The sequence below is a fragment of the Sorex araneus genome, chromosome 1, assembly GCF_027595985.1.
Source record: "Sorex araneus isolate mSorAra2 chromosome 1, mSorAra2.pri, whole genome shotgun sequence".
Lineage (NCBI taxonomy): Eukaryota > Metazoa > Chordata > Mammalia > Eulipotyphla > Soricidae > Sorex > Sorex araneus.
This window is the reverse complement of record NC_073302.1, coordinates 12507365-12529123: the sequence shown is the minus strand read 5'-3', so window position 1 is coordinate 12529123 and position 21759 is coordinate 12507365. Positions and strand designations below refer to the sequence as shown.

General features: G+C 39.2%; 1 protein-coding gene across 1 annotated transcript in view; it reads right to left on the bottom strand.

The window, feature by feature from the left end:
• Positions 1–483: 483 nt before the first annotated feature.
• Positions 484–21759, bottom strand: part of LOC129403471 (complement C5-like) — a 46925-nt gene continuing 25649 nt past the window's right edge. Inside the window, exons 13-21 of the mRNA XM_055132103.1 lie at positions 18603–18812; positions 18351–18500; positions 14356–14485; positions 13347–13409; positions 11890–12084; positions 8273–8336; positions 4483–4556; positions 2462–2552; positions 484–596 (exon numbers count right to left, since the gene is read on the bottom strand). Of these exons, the coding sequence (XP_054988078.1) occupies positions 2503–2552; positions 4483–4556; positions 8273–8336; positions 11890–12084; positions 13347–13409; positions 14356–14485; positions 18351–18500; positions 18603–18812 (936 nt within the window). The 3' untranslated portion in view covers positions 484–596; positions 2462–2502. The remainder of the gene's footprint in view (positions 597–2461; positions 2553–4482; positions 4557–8272; positions 8337–11889; positions 12085–13346; positions 13410–14355; positions 14486–18350; positions 18501–18602; positions 18813–21759) is intronic.

Genomic DNA, 21759 nt, shown 5'->3' with positions numbered 1-21759 from the left:
AGCTCTGAGTACCACTGAGTGTATTCCAAACCAAAAAGCAGTAATAATGGAGAGAGATGAAGGATAGTTTAATCATATGAAGAAGTTTGGCATATGGTATAATATATACAGGAGAGAAGGCTAAAGCATGGAGGGGAAATACGGTTTCGATGCTCCTGGATATATTTATGTAACAAATATTCATTGGATACCTCAAAGGTCAGACACAAAGCTGGGCGGGGAGGGCTTGACATCAGAGAGATGCTCAAAGAGCTTGTGGTCTAGGGCTGAAAATAGACCACGTTGTGATGAGTATTATGAAAGGAAACTAGGCTGGCCAAGGAAGAAAATGAATTTATGCTTAGAATTAGGTCCTATTGTCTATACAACAGACAACAAAACAACTGTTGGTTAAATGAGACAAATGTTTATTCATTTCTCACATGGAAAAGAATTGAAGACCGGTATGTCAGCCTCAAATGTCATCAGGGTCAGGGATTAGAAGGGGCTATTATGTTTTGATTCTTCCATGTTGGATTGATGTTCCATCTTCAGAATTATGTCGTGGTCAAAATGGTTGCTGGATCTTTAGCCATTCTCTCTCAGGGCTGCAAAAGCTAGGGAAAAAAAGGGGATCACTTTCTGTGAATCAACTATCTTTATCCTTCTCTCCGACAAGGTATTTAGAAGAATATGAATTAGGAAGCATATTTGTTGTTTTACGCTCTACACTTAGATTGTTTAACAATCAATTTTTCTTCACATTTTTCAGATCTATGATCCTATTTGATTTCTCCGAATCTCAACATGGTAGTTGAGTAAGGGTTGGATACAGAAAGTTTCAGTGACTTTCTAAGGGCTGCTCAACCAAACATGAGTGATTCCTGAGTTGGAATCCAGGATGAGCACTGCTTGCACGGATAACTAGTGTGGGTCCTCTTCCACTGGGCTGTGTGCTACTGTTGAGGAGCAAACACGGAGACACAGCTGCTTTTGGGATCTCCCATGGGTGGGCTCAGGAACCTGACTGGTAGGCTTGGGTCTTGTTTCTGCCTCAAGCTGATTCACCCTGGGAGAATTAATTTTGTGACTCGAATATCCCATTGTTTGGGGAAATAAATAAAACATGTACTTCACAGGATTGGGCTGGAGCCATAGCACAGTGGTTGGGCATTTACCTTTCATGTGGACGACCCTTGTTTGATTCCTCCGTCCCTATCAGACAGCCTGGCAAGCTACCAAGAATATCTCCCCCACCCGGCAGAGCCTGGAAAGCTACTCGTGGCATATTCGATATGCCAAAAACAGTAACAGCAAGTCTCACAATCGACACGTTACTGGTGCCAGCTCGAGCCAATCAATGAGCAATGGGATGACAGTGACAGTGACTTCACAGGATTGTCATGACAATTAGATCAATACATTCCTGTTAAAAGCTCAGTGTCAGGGATAAATTCTGATGTTAAGTAAGTCCTTTGTAACAGATATGATTAGTGGAGAGGCAGATAATAATTTAATAAATATTCTGGTAACAGACATTACTAAATGATGTCTTGGAATACTAGATGTCTTAGGAAAGAGAAGTTTTTTTTTAATTAAATATCCAGTGTTCTTTCTCTTCAGTCACAAGAATCCCTCAGTCACCCAACACCCAGGGTCTGCACCATTGCCATGTTTCTCTGCATGAAAAGTAATTTGAGGGTGAATAGCAGTTCTGTCATCACTTTGGTTTTGAGATCACTACATGTCCCCCAAGAAAATGGCCTTGAGAGTAGCTCAGAATTTGTTATTTTTATGTATTTTGCTTTTTTGGATCACACCTGGCGATGCACAAGGGCTACTCCTGGTTCTTCACTCAGGAATTACTCCTGGCGGTGCTCAGGGGACCATATGGGTTGTTGGGAATCTAACAAACGCCCTACCCGCTGTGCTATTGCTCCAGCCCCTAAATTTAGAGATGAATTCTTATCAATTATTTTCACACGAGTAATTCTCATAACAAAAGTAAGCATCCAAATACATTTCCAAATTTGCCTCAAAGTGAGCAATTGAGTGGTACTGAGTTCACTGACAGTGTTGTCATGTTGTACAAAGCGCTATCTCATTTCACTCCTAAATACTTTTATCCTTAAAACATAGCCTCTTACACATTAAGCAATTATTCCCGTTCTGTGAACCTCCACCTACGGACACCACTAGCCTGCTTTGTATTCTTAGGGGATTACTTGAGAACTATTTCTCTCGCTTCTCATAATTACCCAGAAAATGTAAGGTTTGTCTTCAACTAAAACTTCAATGAGCTCCCTGTTGATACAAGATGACAGTTATCTGCATTTTGACAGTCATTGCTACCTCCCTCTCCAGTCGATGCCGAGTTAACTCAGATACTCTGATCATTCAGGACGGAATAGTGTTTATTTCTTATTTCACAGCTACTGAATCTAGTGTGACTGATTTAGGTGCCATGGTGCAATTCACTTACCTACTTAAATTCTGGAGTCCCACTCAGGTGGCTCTGTGACATTATTGTTCCTGACTCACTCGTCCCTGCAGCACATCAGCAACACACAGACCTAGCAGAGGCAACAGTACACAAGAAATTTCAGGGCTCCCAGAGTGCTGTACCACCCCTAAAGGACTTGGATTTGCTTTAAGGAAAAAAATGCTCTCATATAAAGTTTTTTTCCCTCTTCTCCTCTTTTTCTATCTTCTGGAAAGTTCTGTTTAGTAATCCCGTCTCAAAATCAATTAGTACTTTGAATGACTGTATGCACAGCCCCTATTCACTATGAAACAAAAAAAAAATCTGCTTACTGGTAAAGGAGACATAAAAAAATACGTGATAAAATGTAAGCATGCAATATAAATACTATAGAGAATGTAAGAACAGAGGAAAATAGTACATATGGTCAAAAAGTACAAATTCCAGTACAAGATAAAAACTGAAATAGTTTGGTCATAGGAGTAGACCAAACTTACTGCACAGTAGTAAAGATACTGTATTTATATTTGAAAGATAATAAGATAGCAGGTCTTTTCCCCTTTTGTTTGCTTTTCCCCTTTTGTTTAGCCTGGCTTTGCCAAGGGGTAACTCCTGGCTCTGTGCTCAAGGATCACTCCTGATGGCCTCAGGGGACTATATAAGGGTATCAGGGATTGAATTTAGATTGGCCAAATACAAGAAAAGCAGCTTACCTGCTGTATTATCGCTCCACCCCAAGATAGTATATTTTAGAAATTCTCACACAAAACATTTGCATTTGTACTTGTGTCTAGCATACACATTAACTAGACTCAGCGAGGTGACCATTTTGCAACTCAACATGAATAGAATCATCACTTTACATAACATAAACTAACATATGTATGAGAATTCTAGCTTCATAACAAGAATTAATAGGGAAATTGGGAGAAAGCATGACAGAGCTTGACTTCTGTTTCCCCCCCTTGATTCAGTTTTAGGTATTCCCTGCAGTGCTCAGGGGTTACTCCTGGCTATGTGCTCAGGGATCGTTCCTATTAGCTCGGGGGTACTGTATGGGATGCTGGGAATCAAACTTCGGTCAGTCATGTGCAAATGCTCTACCTGCTATACTATTTTTCTACTCTCTCACTTCACCTTTGATAAGCCATATTCGTTTTCTTTTTCAAGTAAACGCTATATTTTTGGTCAGAGAGTAATCTTTCTATTTATTTATATGGTCCCAGAGAGGGAAACATCTTTAAGGTCTTTTTAACTTTATTTCGATTGTTGTTCTTTTGGTTTTGTTGTGAATTTTTAGCTGCAAAGATTCATAGATTTGTTAGCTATGTCTTCCAATTCTTTATGTCAGTGAAACAAAACCTTTTTGATTATTATGGAACTCAGACCAATAAAAGCTGCAGCATTGTTAGAAAAATCAAATTTTTAAATTTAAACACACTTTGTAGTAGTACTGAGTTGCACAGTTACCCATATTAATTGGGAGAAAATACATTGAATCCTACTTTTAGCCTCCACATCAATCACCTAGAAAATCAGAAAGTTTTTATGCAAATAGGAACAGGAAGGCATGCCTCACCATGAGCTGTAGAAACATTATTTGGGCAGGACAGATAATAGATCAGCTAAAGCACTTGTCTTGCATGTAGCTCACCGGGGTTCAATCCTAGGTACTATATATGGTACCAGGTGCTGGTCCCCTGAGATTCACTAGGAGTGATTCCTGAGAACTGAACAGGAATAATACCTGAGCACTGTCAAGTGTGGCCCCCAAACAATAAATAAAACACTGTATTGCTGTATAACTGTCATCCTGTTGCTAATCTATTTGCTCAAGCAGGCACCAGTAACATCTTCATTGTGAGACTTATTAATGTTTTGGGCATATTGAATATGCAACGGGTAGCTTGAGTAAACAAAATATTTCAATGACATATTTACCCTAATTGTATTAGTTTAAAATATACACTGCTGACAATTAAATGATACAAATAAAATCTGCTCCTTAGTATGCAACTTACCTTTATTTGAAACACCAACACCATGAATTTCCCAGGAAGTTAGAAACCGGGGTAATGTCAAATCCAGCTTATAACTAGAACATAACATAGTTTATGGCTGTCAAATTTTTGGAGCCTGTCCCTCTCCTTCCCCTCCCCCGTGCGACTCTGTGATGACGCCCACGAACTGCCCCCAGCTACTTATTAAGCTCCTAAACGGCCATGATCCAGAGAAACACAAACAACAGATTGTTTAGCACTGCCTTTTCGGCAGGTTTGAGTGGTGGTGTGAAAATTCCACATAATAATGGCGGAACTGGTGTCTAAATATTGAATGTAATCAAAGTAGAGAGAGAGTATTGTGGAAATTGTCTGCAACATAGGCAGGGAAGGGTTGAGATGGGGGGGTGAATACTGGGGATTTTGGTTGGGGAAAACGTGCAATGGTGAAGGGATGGGTATTTTATCACCATGTGACCGAAACTCAGACATGAATGCTTTGCAACTGTATCTCATGGTGATTCAATAAAACATAAAATAAAAAATAAAAAATAAATGCCTAAACCTGGCGGCTTCTTACTGAAATGCACCTAGACTGTGAACTGAGCTACAACCCCAAGCAGCCCCAGGAAAGGAAAGGTTTTTCTCTTTCGACTCTTTCTTTCTATAGGGGAGGCAGTGGTGGTGGCGGCATCCACGTGGTAACCGCCATCTTCTAGAACTCAGTAACCAGAGGTCTGAGCATGCAGTGATGTGGTGCGCAGGAGATCTCGGGGAGGAGGGTGCTATTGGCGTGCTCTCCGCCCCAAACGAGATCTGGAGTGGCCGCACATGAAATGGCTCCCCTGCTCCTTAAAGACTATGATCCTGGATTTCTATTAATCCCTTTTGGCACCCAGAGGCTTCTTACAGAAATGCATCTAGACTGTGAACTGAGCTACAACCCCAAGCCGCCCCAGGAGCCTTTATCTCTCGGCCTTTTTTCTTCTTTTTTTACAGCGACTTCTAACAGAAATCTCTCTGGACTTAATTACTAAAATATCAGAAATGCAAAACTGCGCATCTGTAAGAGCAGCTGCATGACTCCATAATTTTTTTTCATTCTCAGCAATGGAAAACAAATGATCAAATGTTACCTTTTCAGCAGGTTTGATTGTTGGGGGAAAATTCCAAATAGTAATAGCTAATCTTCTGTTGAAATATTAAATGTATTCAAGGTATAGAGAGAATAAAGTGAAGATCATTAGCCACGCAGGTGGGAAGGTGGGTGTGGGAGGGGGAGTATACTGGCTTTCTTGGTGGTGGAACGTGTGCATTGGTGAAGGGATGGAGGTTTGATCATTATACGACTGAGACTTAAACCTGAAAGCTTTGTGACTTTTTTCAGGGTGATTCAATAAATTAATAAAAATTAAAAAAAACCCAAAAGATAAATGCCATAATGTAATATGAAAAAAATTTAAACAAAATATGAGGGCGTATGTTGCCACCAGCAGGTCCACCTATACGTGTGGGCGAGTGCATCAGCAGCCTGATGGTGCCTTCAGACTTCCAGATACTCCAAAATTGCTACTGTGCCTCTGGCCAGACCCCAAGAACTTGGGGCCATGTTTACCAAGAAATTAAATGGCCAAAATTTAGGTATGTGGGAAATACACCACAAAACCACCTCCAGCTCAGCTCTATAAGCTCATTTATTGGCCTTATTTCAGAGACCCGTAAATCTCAAAAGAGATCAAAAGACGCAGGTAGGGCTGTAGCGCAGAGGTAGGTGGAACCTGTGACTGAGAGCTCCAGGCCCACTTGGATCGGGACTGGGCCTCCACCCCCCAGGTCCCCAGTTTTCCAGTAGCTTGGCAGTCGCACCGACAGACTGCCCCAGGTGCCATGTAATTTCATTAATGGCAAGACCCCGGGACTATAAACAAACTCCTGAAAGAGAGGGTCGCCGAATGTCCTGACCAGGGCGCCCCAGAGGGGGCCAGGGGAGAGCCCTCCCTACCCAAAGGGACCCAGCTCCGGCAGCCGAAAGTCTCCACAACCCAACCACTGCCATGTTCAAGGCTACCCCCATGTGTTTTGGCTGAGCCTCACATATGAGTAAACATAGTCCTGGACCGTGTGACCACGAAAGACATCATAAAACACTTCCTTACCCATTTCCCATAATTACCACACCACATTTGATGGGGTTCAGATAGTAGGCTACAAATTATAGAAGGAAATATATATATGTTATATACATATTTTCAGATATATATACCAAAGCTAAAATCAACCAAACTTTAACAACATGTTAGTGATATCCTATAGAATGTCTTAATGGCTCCTGCCAAAATAGAACAATCTTCACACTGTTTCCTATAAGAACACTACTTTGTAAGCATGTTCAGCAGTTCTTCATAACAGACAATACGAAATATATTATTTCAGTTTGAGATTGGGGTTTGGGATGAAAACATCCCAAATTTAGTGGTGGGAAGGTGTAATGGTGGTGGGATTGGTGTTTGAATATTGAAAGTAATCAAACATTGTGAACTAATTTATAAAATTAAAAACAAAAAGTAATGTGGAGTTCATGCCCAATTCAATCAACTTAATCAATGGCTAAATAAATAGCAGTGCTCTTACATTATAAAAAAATTAATAGGCCTTCAGCCCAGATAAGATCCGGAGCTGCGGCGAGAGAAACTGACCCTCTGCTTCTAAAGACTATGATCGAGAGGTTTTCTAGCCCATTTTGGCACCCAGAGAGGCTTCTTGCAGAAATGCATCAGGACTGTGAACTGAGCTAAAATATCAGAAACCCAAAACCGTGCAGCTGCAACAGCTCAGAGTCTTTACTCTCAGCAATGAAAAGAAATTGTTAACTGATGCCTTTTCAGCAGGCCTGATTGTTGGGGGAAAATTCCAAACAATAATAGTGAGTTCTCTATTAAAATATTGAATGTCTTCAAAGTATAGAGAGAATAAAATGAAGATTATTAGCTACTTAGGTAGGGGTGGGTGGGAGGGGGGTATATTGGGGTTCTTGGTGGTGGAACATGTGCACTGGTGAAGGGATGGGGGTTTAATCAGTATATGACTGAGTCTTAAACCTGAAAGCTTTCTAATTTTTTTCACGGTGATTCAATAAAATAAAAACTTAAAAAAATAATAAAATTAAAAAATGTTGTTCCACACCTGGTCGTACTCAGGGAGTATCCTTGGCTTTATCTTCAGGGATTACTTCCAGTGGTGCTCAGGGAACAGGCAGTACTGGAGGCTGAACCCAGATCTCTGCATGCAAAGCATGTGCTCCATTGAGCTATCTCTATGGCCCTAATCTTTAAATCTTTCCCCCTCTTCCCTTCCCTGTATTGCTGTTGTCACTGTCATGTGGAGGAGACTTACACTCTTGGTTGTGGTACACCAGAGACTGTGCAGCTAGGGGTCACACTCAGGGATGTGGGCAGTGGCAGGAGATAAATTTAGGGTCTCACGCCTACAAAACAAGCACTTGTTTGTGAGCCACATCCCCCAGATCCTAGATAATTTCTTTACTAATTGAATATTTTAAAATAAAATTCAAATGAAAAAAGGGGCATTCTGCAAAGATGGTGAAATCTGCAAAGATGATCACATTTTCACTTAATCTTGGTACTGACAGAAAAACCGAACCAAACTAAACCTACCAACAAACCAAATTAACCTTCATCAATGTGAGCACCATCCTTAGTTACCAAGGAAGCTTTTAGTAGAATAATGAACCATTTATCATTTTAATATTTTTCAGGTTTTCTAAGCAAAGAAAAATGAAGTTTCAGGTTACCTTTTAGGAACATGATAAATATTCCATAAATGCTCTTCCGAAGGCACTAGTGAAAAGTCAGGGACTAGTAAATTAGAAACATACAACACAGTAATTATCATCATAACATAAGATAGGTTAATATATAAAAGCATCTTGGCTAACTTTTATTGAAGTACTTTAAGACATTTGGTCATGCATTTAATGTTTATAATGTCAAAACTGAAAAGAGGGGCTGGAGCAATAGCACAGCAGGTAGGGCATTTGCCTTGCACATGGTCGACCCGGGTTCAATTCCCAGCATCAGAGCCAGGAGTAACCCTGTGCATCGCTGGGTGTGACCCAAAAAGCAAAAAAAAAAAAAAAACTGAAAAGAAAAATATTGATTTCAATATCTAAAATATCGTGGTACAAAGCAAAGTGAAGATGAGAATACCTCATAAGTACAATACAAGAATTATACACAGAGCCAAGACTGCCTTCCCCACCCCTTGGAACCAGATTCCACCCTCCTCACACACACACACCCCGACCCAGCCCCTGAATCAGAAGTGAAAAGGGAGACATCACAACAGACACTAAAGAAATCCAAAAGATCATCAAAGACTACTTTGAAAGTCTGTATGTCATGAAACAAGACAACCTAGAAGAAATAGATAAATTCTTGGATTCCTATAATCTCCTAAGCCTGAATGAAGAAGAAGTGGAATACCTGAATAGACCTCTTAACTATCAAGAAAAGTGAAATGCTAATCAAAAGTCTTCCCCCCAAAAAAAAGCCCAGGTTCAGATTTTTTTCTTTTGCAAATTTTACCAAACATTTAACGAGGACCTATTGTCAGTTCGTCTCAAGCTTTTCAAGGAAATTGAAGAAACATAAACTCTTCTAAACAGTTTCTAAGACACATATGTCTTTGCCTCAAAGACACCACAAAAAGAGACTTTTACAGGCCGATATCACTGATGAACACGGATGCGAAGTTCCCAACAAAATATTTGCGAATAGAATGCAAATAAGCATCAAAAAGGTTATACACCATGACCAAGTGGGATTCATCTGGGGATACAAGGATGGTTTAACATTTGGAAAACAATCAACATAATCATCATATCAACAAAATAAAAGTTAAAAATCATATGATCATATCAGTAGATGCAGAGACAGCACTTGACAAGATCCAGCACTCGTTTATGATGAAAACTCTCACCAAAATGGGTATTGAAGAGACTTTCATCAATATAGTCAAAGTCATCTACCACAAGCCTATAGCAAGCATTATCCTCAATGGGGAAAAACTAAAAGGCTTCCCTCTAAGAGCAGGGACGAGATAAGGATGCCCACTGTCACCACTTCTATTCAATATAATACTGGAAGTACTTGCAATAGTGGTTAGACAAGAAAAAGATATTAAGGGCATCCAGGTAGGAAAGGAAGAAATCGAACTCTCAGTATTCACAGATGATATGATATTATATTTAGACCCTAAAATATTTAGATGCTAAAGTCTCTACCAAGAAGGTCCTAGAAACAATAAACTTGTATAGTAAAGTTGCAAGCTACAAAAGCAATACCCAATAGTGCATAGCTTTCCTATATGCAATGATGAGGGAGAAGAAAGTTACATGAAAAAAGCAATCCCGTTAACAACCATGCCTCAGAAATTAAAATACCTCAGAATAAGCTTAACTAAGAAGGTAAACAACCTGTACAAAGAAAACTACAAACTGCTATTTCACGAGATAAAACAGAACACAAGCAAATGGAAACATATCCCCTGCTCATGGATTGGGAGTATTAACACTGTTAAAATTGCAATACTCCCCAGAGCATTGTACAGATTCAATGTGATATCTATAAGGATACCCCATGACATCCTTCAAAAAATAGATCAAACACCCCTGAAATTCACATGAAACAGTAAGACCCCACAAATAGCTAAAGCAATTCTTGGGAAAAAGAAGATGGGAAGCATCACCTTCCCCAACCTCAAACTCTGCTACAAAGAGGTAATAATTAAAACAGCATGGTACTGGAACAAAGGCAGAGCCGCAGTACAATGGAATGGGATTGGATATCCTGACACACAACCTCAAATATATAATTATCTAATCTTTGAAAAGAAAGCAAGAAATGTGAAGTGGAGCAAAAAAAGCCACTTCAACAAATGGTGCTGGCAAAACAGGACAGCTACATGCAAAAAAAAAAAAAATGGGCTCAGACCTCTACCTAACACCATGCACAAAAGTCAGATCAAAATGAATTAAAGACCTCAACATCAGACCAAAATCCATAAGTTACATTAAAGACAGGGCCGGCAAAACCCTCCACGATATTGAAGTGAAAGGTATCTTCAAAGAGGACATGCCACTGACCAACCAAGTGGAATCAGAGGAAACAAATGGGACTATCTTAAACTAAGAAGCTTCTGTACCTCAAAAGACACAGTGACCAGAATACAAGGGCAGTCTACAGAATGAGAAAGGATATTCACCCAATACCCATCTGATAAGGAGTTGGTATCAAGGATGTACAAGGCAGTGGTTGAACTCTACAAGAAGAAAACATCCAAACCCATCAGAAAATGGGGCAAAGAAATGAACAGAAACTTTCTCAAAGCAGAAATCTGAATCGCCAAAAGGCACATGAAAAAAATGCTCTTCACCTCTAATCACCAGGGAGATGCAGAAAAAAAAAACAATGAGATATCATCTCACACCAGAGACTGGCCCACGTCCAAAGAACAAAAGCAACCAGTGTTGGCGCGGATGTGGGGAGAAAGGGACTCTGCTTCACTGCTTAAAAGTGTAAAATAAACTGGGACTGGAACAATAGTACAGTGGGTAAGTCATTTGCCTTGCATGTGGCCCACCCATGTTAGAACCCCGGCATCCCTTATGGTTCTCCAAGCACTGCCAGGAGCAATTTCTGAATGGATAGTCACAAGTAAGCCCTAAGCACTGCTGGGTGTGCCCCCAAAACAAACAACAACAATAAAAAAAAACACAAAATAAACTAAACCTGCATTATATTTTTCAGTTTTGCTCTGCTTTGATTTGCTATTCTCCATAGTAATGTAAATAGAATTCAGAGGAAACCAAAAAAAGTATGTTGAAAAGTAAACCTTACAAATAAAAAATATTTTAAATTGTACATATTACTATTTTGCATGTTTTGCATTAAAATGACATGTTTGAATAATTCTTTTATGTAGCCTCATTGAAATTCCTTCTATATCTTATACTCTTGTTGACTGGTACTTTGTGAAAGGATCTAGAATGATATTTTGATTCTTTAAAACATGCCAATATCTTTATGCAAAATTGTAAGTATCATGCATGGGTACTGACCTGTGTATGAATATCACGGAGTCATTTGGCTAATTTTGTTTAATATAGCAGGATTTAAAGGATGAATAATGACAGCAGCCACTGCATGAAGACTTAGTGGTTAAGCTGGGTCCAGAGGTATCTAAAATATTATTGTTGCTGCTACTGGATCTGCATTTTCCCACTGAGTTACAGTAGCCTATACTTATTTTTCTATATTTGCGCAAATTTGGAAGTATTTATTCCCATGCAGCTCACGTTCTTTCAACATGATGCTACTCACTGCAATGGAGAGAAGTTTTTATACATACGAAGACGTGCTATTCCTGAGTACATATGAGAATTCCCGGACCGCTGTCTATTTGCTTCATCACAACAAAGAGTGAAAGCCTTTACACAAAGGGCTCCATGTTCAATTCGTGCAGCTCTTTCCTCGCATCTCTCCTCGGATTCATGGGCTCCATCAAAACAACATTTCTGAACCATCTGGTGTTTGTATTTGGATGCTGAAACAATAACATAATGGTCAGCCAGGTACAGATGCAGAGGAATTGACTGGTCCAGCTTCTTCCCCGGTGTCCTGATCCCCTTCTTGTACTGACAGTGACCAGAACCAGGTGGAGTAGCTCACTGAGGAGGTAAGTTCCTCCCTTCCCAAAAGCTCTTCTGTTTTATGGAGTTCCAAAGCTGGAAAATTCTTCTTGGCCTCTAAATCAAAATCTAACTTCTATTGCTAGTACCTACTGAGTTCATCCTCTTTCTCAGAAAAAGTCACAAATCGCTGTTTGGCGAGTAACTGCTGAAATGGTGAAGTAACTACCAAGATCATCATCATTAGTAAAGACAGTATCCCTAATTCCTCCAATCACTATTATTAAAATTCATATTGAATTTAAGTCGTATATGAAATCATTGGTCCTTTCAGATTCATCTTTCAAATATTCTGTACAAGTCTTAATATCTATAACTCAAAGGAAAGAGGAGATCAGAGGACACAGGGTAGAGATCCCCAGTGCCATGGATTCTGTCTCAGTCTCACCTGGGTTTACATTTGCCCTGTACCATTCACCATGCTAGGGCATTGGGTATGCTAACTCATCATATATCATCATTATTACTAATTTTTCTTTGTGCTATATGTTGTCATATGGAAAATGCAATCATAAGGTACCTTCAACGTGTCACTAGAGTAAATATTGAAAGAGAAAACTATGAAGCAGATTATGAGGCTTTCAAATAGCCTTTCACATAGTAGGTATTCCAAGTTACAACTTACTATTATTTCATCAAATGTAAGTCTTCTATAAAATTATTTTTTTAAAGGCATGCATTTGGGGCTGGAGTGATAGCACAGCAAGTAGTGTGTTTGCCTTGCATGTGGCTGGCCCGGGTTCAATTCCCAGCATCCCATTTGGTCCCCTGAGCACTGCCAGGAGTAATTCCTGAGTGCATGCGCCAGGAGTAATCTCTGAGCATCGACGGGTGTGACCCAAAAAGCAAAAAATAAAAGTAGATGCATTTGATAGAGTAAAATCTATTAAACAATTAAAAACTATATTATAACTATAGAGAATAGATAAGATGTAGACCAATTTCTTTCACAGCAAGGCAATATAAATTTTTTAAACCCTGCGTTTTTGATCCTAAGGAAAAGTTTAGTGTCCACAGATTTTTCAACCTGATCTATGTCAATTAGCTAAAAAGAAAATATTGCAGATGCTGGGTTATTTCCAAAATACGTATAAAAACAAATGAAACCTTAGAATACCTATCTTATCAATCTCCTGTTTCAAGTCTCTTTTTGATCTGAGCACTTTCTTAAATGATCCACCTGTTAAAAGAAAGACAGCAAGAATAATACTTAGAACAAATACTTCAACTAAATTATATACAATGCCCAAAATAGTCACAGATCTGAGACTAGAGACAATTCCCAAAGGGTTGGGGTGCAGATTTTGACTCCAAAAGGCCTCCAGTCCGACCCTCAGCTCTTTATAACTCCCCTGAGCACCACCAGGGGAGAGTGACTAGGGATCACCAGTGCATCCTTGTTCTTCCATCTCACCTCTGGAACCAGTACATGAGAGGCATGTGTGACAGCCTATCTCTGGGCACATAAATATTTGTTTTTGATTATAAGGGTAAATTTAAAAATAATGTTAAGAAGATAAGCTCTTACTTCAGTAAAAGTTTTCTGTTTGATTCTGTTTTGGCACCATACTCAGCAGTACTCAGGGATTATTCCTAGCTTTGCATTCAGAAATCACTCTTGGCAGAGTTCAGGGACCCATACTGGTGCTGGGAATCTAACTGAGTCAGTCATGTGTGAGGCAAGGGCCCTACCTGCTATGCTATATCTACAGCCCATTTCGATAAAATTTTTAATGAAAACCAGATCATACTATGGGTATAAGAAAGATTTTTTAGGGAGAATGTATGTGGTGTCAGCAAAAGCAATATATTCTTTTGAAATCATATCCAGGTCAGAGCTTGGAGATAGCTGAGGCACTCAGGAGAGCACGCCGCCTTACACTCACAAGCCTGAGTTCCACCCTGGCAACTCATCTCGCACTCCTCCCCCAGAACTAGTTTGTATAACCAGGGAGGTCCCCTAACATGCCTGAATGTGCTTGTGTTGTCGCCCAACTTTGCCAGGCCATAGTACTGAACCAGTTATCCCATCATTGTGAGGAGTGATCCCTGCAGCCCCTAATCATTGTTTTGGAGCCCACCCCGAATAAAGAATTCTCCGGTGAGTTTCAAATGGAATGAGTTACCATCTTGTTGGGAGCAGCCTGTGTCCACGTTGCTAAGGACAGTGAGTCCCGTGGAGCAGAGCACCTCGGTATTATTCCTGCCACCGCCTGCCCCACACTCCTGGCCAGGTTTGTGTGAAGACTGAAGTATCTGCTCAGAGAAGAAATCATTTCCCAAAAAACAACAGTTAGTGACCCTTATGGGAAATAGCAGAACTGTAAATAATGGTAGCTGTAAGTAGCTTGCTAAATGCTAAAACTTAAGTTTTCAGTTTTCTCAAATATTTTCCCATTTCCTATTTTAAAAGTAATTTTTAAAAAGTTAAGTTTTACTAAAACACTGTGATTTACAGAGTTGTTCATAATACAGTTGTATCGGGCATACAGTGTGCCACAACAATTTATAAATTATTCCTATGCAAATTTACTCCAGTACAAAACCTCAAATATATAAAATACTTGATATGAAAGTATGAAAAGAAGCTAAAAATAAAACACCAAAATTCCAGTGCCGTTGCTACCAGAATAACTCCTCTGTGAGAGGACTGGTTTCCAGCTCCAGCATTTTGGGGCCCCAGCACTACTAACTGTGACCCCTGATTCTGCTTGGAGTAACCCCCAAGAATTTCCAAAGTGGCTGAACAACAGAAAAAATTAGAAAATGCAAATTATGACCACTACCCAATCCCTGCCCAATTCTTCTTTTTTCCCTCTGGAAATTCCTGCTTTTTACACAAAGATCATTTTTTTTTACTTCCCAAGAGGGAGATAAAAATTTGAGAAAAAATGCTTAGAGAGTCATTTTGATCAAGAGAATTCCTTAATAGTGCTGATAACTATTATTGAATGGCCTGTGGTTAGAGAGGCAGGAGAGGGGAAATGGCAAATCCCGGATGTAGCTATTTTGTTTGTAGCTATCTAGTCTCCCCACCATCGCCCTGTTTCTGCTGCTCTTTCATCATTGTCCCATGGACCGAGTATACTCATTCCACAAGAAAACCAGTTTGTAGTTATCTACATTCCTTGGAATGAGCAAGGAATCTAATTTTATACATGAACTTAGAAGATGCTCTATAAATAGACTTATTAAAGTGGCAAGAGAAACAAGGCCTCATATACCTGGGAAGAAATATGATTCACACAAGATTTTGTAACTAAAATTCTATACGCAATAAGAAAGTGCAATGATGTATTCAAAGTATTGAAAGAAAAGACTCTCTAGCTAAGAATCCCAAACCTGAAAGATTATTATTTATATTTGAAGCAGTGATAAAAAAAATTCTCAGACAAACAATGGCCGAGGTCATTTGCCAATCTAAATCATCTTTGCTAGGAATACTGAATGGCATCATAAAAAAGCTAAGGTCAATGGTATAAACAACAAAATTCTTCATATGGAATTGTCACAAAGTCCTTCCTTCATGTCAATAATTTCTCTAAGTGTCAAAGTGTTGAACTCTCCCATTAAAAAGCACAGACTTGTTAGTTGGATCAGGAAACAAAATCAAATTTCTGATTGAAAGAGACACACTAGAACTCTCACAATAAACAGATTCAGAGTTAATGGTTGGACAGTAATCTTACAAGATGAAAGTAAACTAAAAAAAATCAAGGACAGTTATACATATATCACATCAAATAATATTCAAGATAGAGAAATTAAGAGATAAGTGTGAATAATATTACATACTCAATAAGCGATTACTAAATTATTACCAATAGCAATATACCAAGTGAAGTTTAGTTTGAAAAGCAAAGTTTATAAAGCAAATGTTGGTAACCCTGAGATAATACATAGGTGGCAGCACACAGTGGGAGACTTTAAAACCCCATTATAATCCTGTTCAATCTATAGTCTACTTTCAGCACACATCTCCCATCCTGGGTGATCCGTGCAATTATCATTTACTTAGCAGAGGAACATTAATTTTTAAAAAATGTATGCACCTCCATAAATGGATCAACATGGAAAGTATCATGCTAAGTGAAATGAGTCAGAAAGAAAGGGACAGACGTAGAAAGATTGCACTAATATGTGGAATATAAAGTAACAGAATGGAAGACTAACACCCAAGATTAGTAGAGATAAGTACCAGGAGGTTTGCTCCATGGCTTGGCAGCCAGCCTCACATGCTGGAGGAAAAGGCAGCTCCGATAGAGAAGGGAACACCAAGTAAAGGGTGTTTGGAGGACCTGCTCAGGATGGGAGATGTGTGCTGAAAGTAGACTATAGATCGAATATGATGGCCACTCAATACCTCTATTTCAAACCACAACAATCAAAAGGAGAGAGAGAACAAAAGGGAATTCCCTGCCACAGAGGCAGGGTGTGTGTGAGGTTGGGATGGGGCTTGGGAGTTGGGGGGTTGGGAGGGATACTGGGATCATTGGTGGTGGAGAATGGGCATTGGTGAAGGGATGGGTACTTGGGCATTGTATGACTGAAACACAAGCATGAAAGTTTGTAAGTCTGTAACTGTACCTCACGGTGATTCACTAATAAACATTTTTTAATAAAATGTATGCACCTCTACATTCAGCACTTAGTATAGTAGCAAGGATATGGAAACAAATCAAATGTCATATGTCTTGTAAATGTATAAAGAAGTTGTGAGATCAATACACAGTTGGACACTGTACTGTTCTGTAGGACAGGATGGAATCCTGCAGTTTGCTGCAACTGGATGTAACTGAGAGTATCATGTTATGTAAAATAAATCAGAGGAAGAACAAATATCAGGTGACCTTAGTCTTCTTGTATATAAAGAAACAAAGCAAGGTAATAAAGACATCAAATGAGAATAGACTAAGAATACAAAACTGTGAGGGCAAAGCAAAAAAGGATGAGGTGGACTGGAAGTGATCTAGGAATAGTGATAATAGTGTCTTACACATTCTGGAGGAGGTAATGGCACAACTTTTTACATCAAAATCATGAAAGCTAACACCAATGTAACCAAGTCTTTTAAACTTAAGGAAATTAATTGATTTAAATGAAATAATCTGAGTCAGTAAGATTATTGCTCTTTCCAGCAAATGTTTTAGTAAACAAGATGTTTTCATTAATTACTGATAGGAAGATAGTATGAAATTAGTTGTGATTGGTTTGTTTCTGAAGTGCATGTAATTATATTTTAGCTTATTCCATTAGTAAATGGAAATTTGGCATTTCACCGGGATAGTCACAAAATGATAATATAATACAAAAATAAATTGGAGAATAGACTTGTAGGATATATGTAATATATATGGGTAAATATATGGGGTACCTTGACCAAAAAGTTTTCTTAATTCTAGCTGCGCTGGGATTTAACTCATTTAACTCAGACCATTAGTCACCAAATATTCCTAATTCAGTTTTCTTCGTCAAAGACATAAGAACTGCACTAGTGTAAAATATGTTTTTAAATTCTTGGAATGTAGACCCACCCAAGCAATGAACAAAGGCAGTTCCAAATCCAGTGCTTGGGGATTGCTCCTGGCAGTGCTCAGGATTTATACAGTAGTAGAAAATCAAAGCCAGATCTTGTGCATACAAAACTGCTCTTGAGCCCTTTGAGCTATCACCCAGCCCCATGTTAATTATCCTTATTATTGATATTCTTCTCAAGGTGTTGTTGTGGATATTGCATTTGTGTGCAATTTGTATGCAGAAAACCTTTACTTAATGCCCCTGCAATACATGGTCACTTAAGAACCACTGGGAGACACTCTAGAATCTTGCGAGGCATGGTCCCCAAATCAAGCAAACTACAGATGTAAGTCTTCACAAAGATACTTAGAAATACTAACGATGTCGAAAATGTTATTTGTATTCCTATCCTTATATCTAACTGAATTATCCTTTAATCTAATTAAATCTAATTAAATCTAAATTATATGTATACCAATGAGCAGCTAACCATTTCCTTAATCTCTCTTCTACCGGCAGCCCACAGTGTCTGACAGAACATTGGCGGTCACTTGGCCCTGAGTCAAGTCAAGTGTCAGTAATCACAGCAGTTATTTTACTTAACTCTTTCCATGAAACTTTTGCTTCTTTCTTCAGAGTTATATGTAGCAACATCCACTAACGATAATGCTACCCATGATTCTGACCGAGTTTTAACAGTCAGAGAAAGACGTTCACTTGGTGAATATACATCTTTATTTGGAGACAGATGTATCTAAAATATTTGAAAAAGAAAGAATTTTAGTATCAGGTTAAACAGCCTTAGTGTTAGAACAATGAAGAGGAATTCAGGCTGGCAGATGTCTTTGTGACTTACCTGAAGCTGATTGCCACATTTTTTTTGAATCTTTAGGCAGACTGAGTCAGACACTAATTCTGTTGTCTGATCTCCTGTGACAAAGTAATAGACCAGGAGACAGGCTGTAGGAGCCATGTGCCGAGTCAGAGGAAGTTTCAAAATTTGGGAGGATTTGCCTGGGAGTTTCTTCTCTGTTCCAAAGTGCACAACTTTTCCCTTAGAAGAAACCTAAAAATACACAGCAGTCAGTAAACATCAAATGGGCCTAAAAGCTGGGTAGAAGTTGATGAAGAGAAAAAAAATTAATATTTGTGAGTTTCAAAAGGAATAAGTGCGTGGGTGCACATGGGACTTGAACGGTCAGTGGCTGAGAGCCACCTCCTGGCCAACACAAGGCGATGGACAGATGTGGACAGAGAGGAATGGACGGGAATGAAGAAACAGGCCCCAAGTTGTCAGTAGTCAGTTGATTTCTCCCTCCTCCCTCTCTCTTACTACACAGTCACAGTCATAGTTTTGGTCGGAGTCCCAGTCCCCATTGTTCCCTCATCCTAGTCTCTCTGTAGTCTCAAAGTCCTCTCTTTCTTATCTCTTCTTCCTCATCACTTGTGGTCTCATAGTCCTCTTCTTCCAGTCATCATTATAATCTAGTCCTTCTTTGAGTCCCAAACTCCCAGAGTCTCCGTTCTCCTCTAGTCTTCAACGTCTTGCCCCCTCTTACCCCTCACAGCATAGTTATATAGAAATCATGAAAGGTGGTGATACACAAAGTTAGGGTTGAACATTATTATAACAACAAAGAGATGTAAAGCCAGTCCTTCAGAAGACTAACTCAAGGACAAAGTCTCATCTGAGGGTTCAACAATCCAGATTACTAGGAGATCCACTTAATGGCAGAATCGACCCACGGTGTATTACTTTATCTTTGCCTCAGCTAGTGATCCATTTAAACAATCATAGTAAATCTACTTCTTAAAAATATTTCTAGTCATTTTGTATGAACATAGTAAGAGTAAGTAAGTAGGCTTAAAGGTTGGCTCTTCCTAGGGACATCTCACTATATATTCCAGACCATAGTCCTCAGGCCAGGTTAGTCTTTGCTAACCCCAGCAGGGTCCTTATTCAGTTACTTCTTTTTAGGTCATGACTAAATTTGTCCATGATCGTGCTCTTAACTTATTATACTTATGGAGCTTAGCTTTGTCTCCTTTTGATGCCAGGGTAGCTTACAGCTTGCCCTAGGTCCATCCAGTTCCTTCACTAGGACCCTGCTTTTGGAGCTCTAGGAACCAAAGGCAACTGAGGCTTAAGTCAAGAAAATATGGATGCCCAGGAGTAAATATTATTTTGGAGTCAATTAACTCCCATGTTACAAAGCATAGCATCACTGTCTTCCTGTACCTATACAAAAAGGACATTGGTAAATAAACCATGAAAATGACATAAAGGAAGGATAAAAGCAATATAGGATGATTAGTGCTTGATGGAATTGGGTGTGCCTCAGGGGCACTGTTGTGGGAGTAGCTCAATAGACCTTAAGCTCCCTGCAGGAGGAGCTAGGACAACCCAATGTTATCCAACAAATATCCATTTGGCATCTGCTCTGAAAATGGTACATATATGAACATAAAAACTCATTGTGATCAAATTATTATGGTTTTATTAAACTCATTGATTAGTTAAAAATTAAGTTTCAGGTATAGATACAAGGTATTCATTTGCTCAGGATGAGTGATAGTGCAGCATTTTTCCATGAGTGAGGCCACAAAAGTTCAATTCCTGGCACCCCCTATGGTCCCCCATACTTCACCAGGAGTGATGCCTGAGCACAGAGACAGGAGTAAGCCCTGAGAACCATTAAGTATGACTCAACCTCTAGCCCTGATAAAAAAACAAACAAAAAACAAAAAACCTGTCCATTAGCCTAAATGTGCTTTTCTCAGAATCAATAAGGTTCTTACCTAGTTTTTAAAAAATGGCTTTGTGAATAACATGTTGTTAGACACTGAGAGAAAGAGAGTTTGGAACTGTTTGCATGAATTGTTGCTTTCTGAACAGATATTTATCTAGGAAATAACCCATATCATGATGATCCATTTTTTAATAGATCATGATGTTGATCTTGCTATTTTACAATTAAATGGGTTAAATAGGTATTTTTTTTTCAAATTTTTCCTCTTCCCTTCCTATTGTTGTTGCTCTGATGACCTAGAGTTGTCCACATTTGGTTGTGATACTTGCCAGGATTTCACACCTTAATTGTAGTGCTCTCACTCACTTGGACGTGCTACAACTGATATCACACACACAGTACTCACATTGTGGTGGGTCTAGGATGCTGAACAATAGTGCCAAGATTGCCCTAGTATATGGGACTGTGTTGAAGATGAAACTTTAGAACTAATGTCTGCAGGGCAGATGCTCTACCATTGACCTATCCCTGAGTCCAACTGTCACTGTCATCCCCTTTCTCATCAATTATTTTGAGCGGGCACCAGTAACATCTCTCAATTGTGAGACTTATTTGTTATTGTTTTCGGCACATCCAATATGTCATGGGTAGCTTGCCAGGCTCTGTCATATGGGCACGATACTCTCGGGAGCTTGCCATACTCTCCGAGAGGTGCGGAGGAATTGAACATGGGTCGGCCGCACAAAAGGCAAACACGCTACCACTATGCAATCGCTCCAGCCCAACTACAAAAATTTTTTTCAGGGACCCAACATTCATTATTTAATAAGACAAAGGGAATTATTTTTTTTTATTTTGTTTGTTTTTTTTGGGGATCAAACCCAGTAGTGCTCAGGGCATAGTCCTGGCTCTGTACTCATAAATCATTCATAGTGATGGGGAACCATGTGAGGTATTGGCCACATGCAAGGCAAGTGCTCTACCCACTATACTATCATTCTGGTCCCAGGTGAAGAGAATTGTTTTTATATGCATAAATAAAAATTAGGACATCAGCTGATTTTAAGATACAATGAAGACACTCACCTTTATGTTACTTTTTATTTTAAACAAGAATGATTGCCTAAAAATGCTACATCCTTTCTTGAATATATGGTAAAATTCTTTTTAATTGTAATTATGTCTTAGTGACTAAATTCTTTGTAATGGCCATGACTACTATGAAGACTGAACAAAGGCTCTCATTAAAACTTTGTCAACACA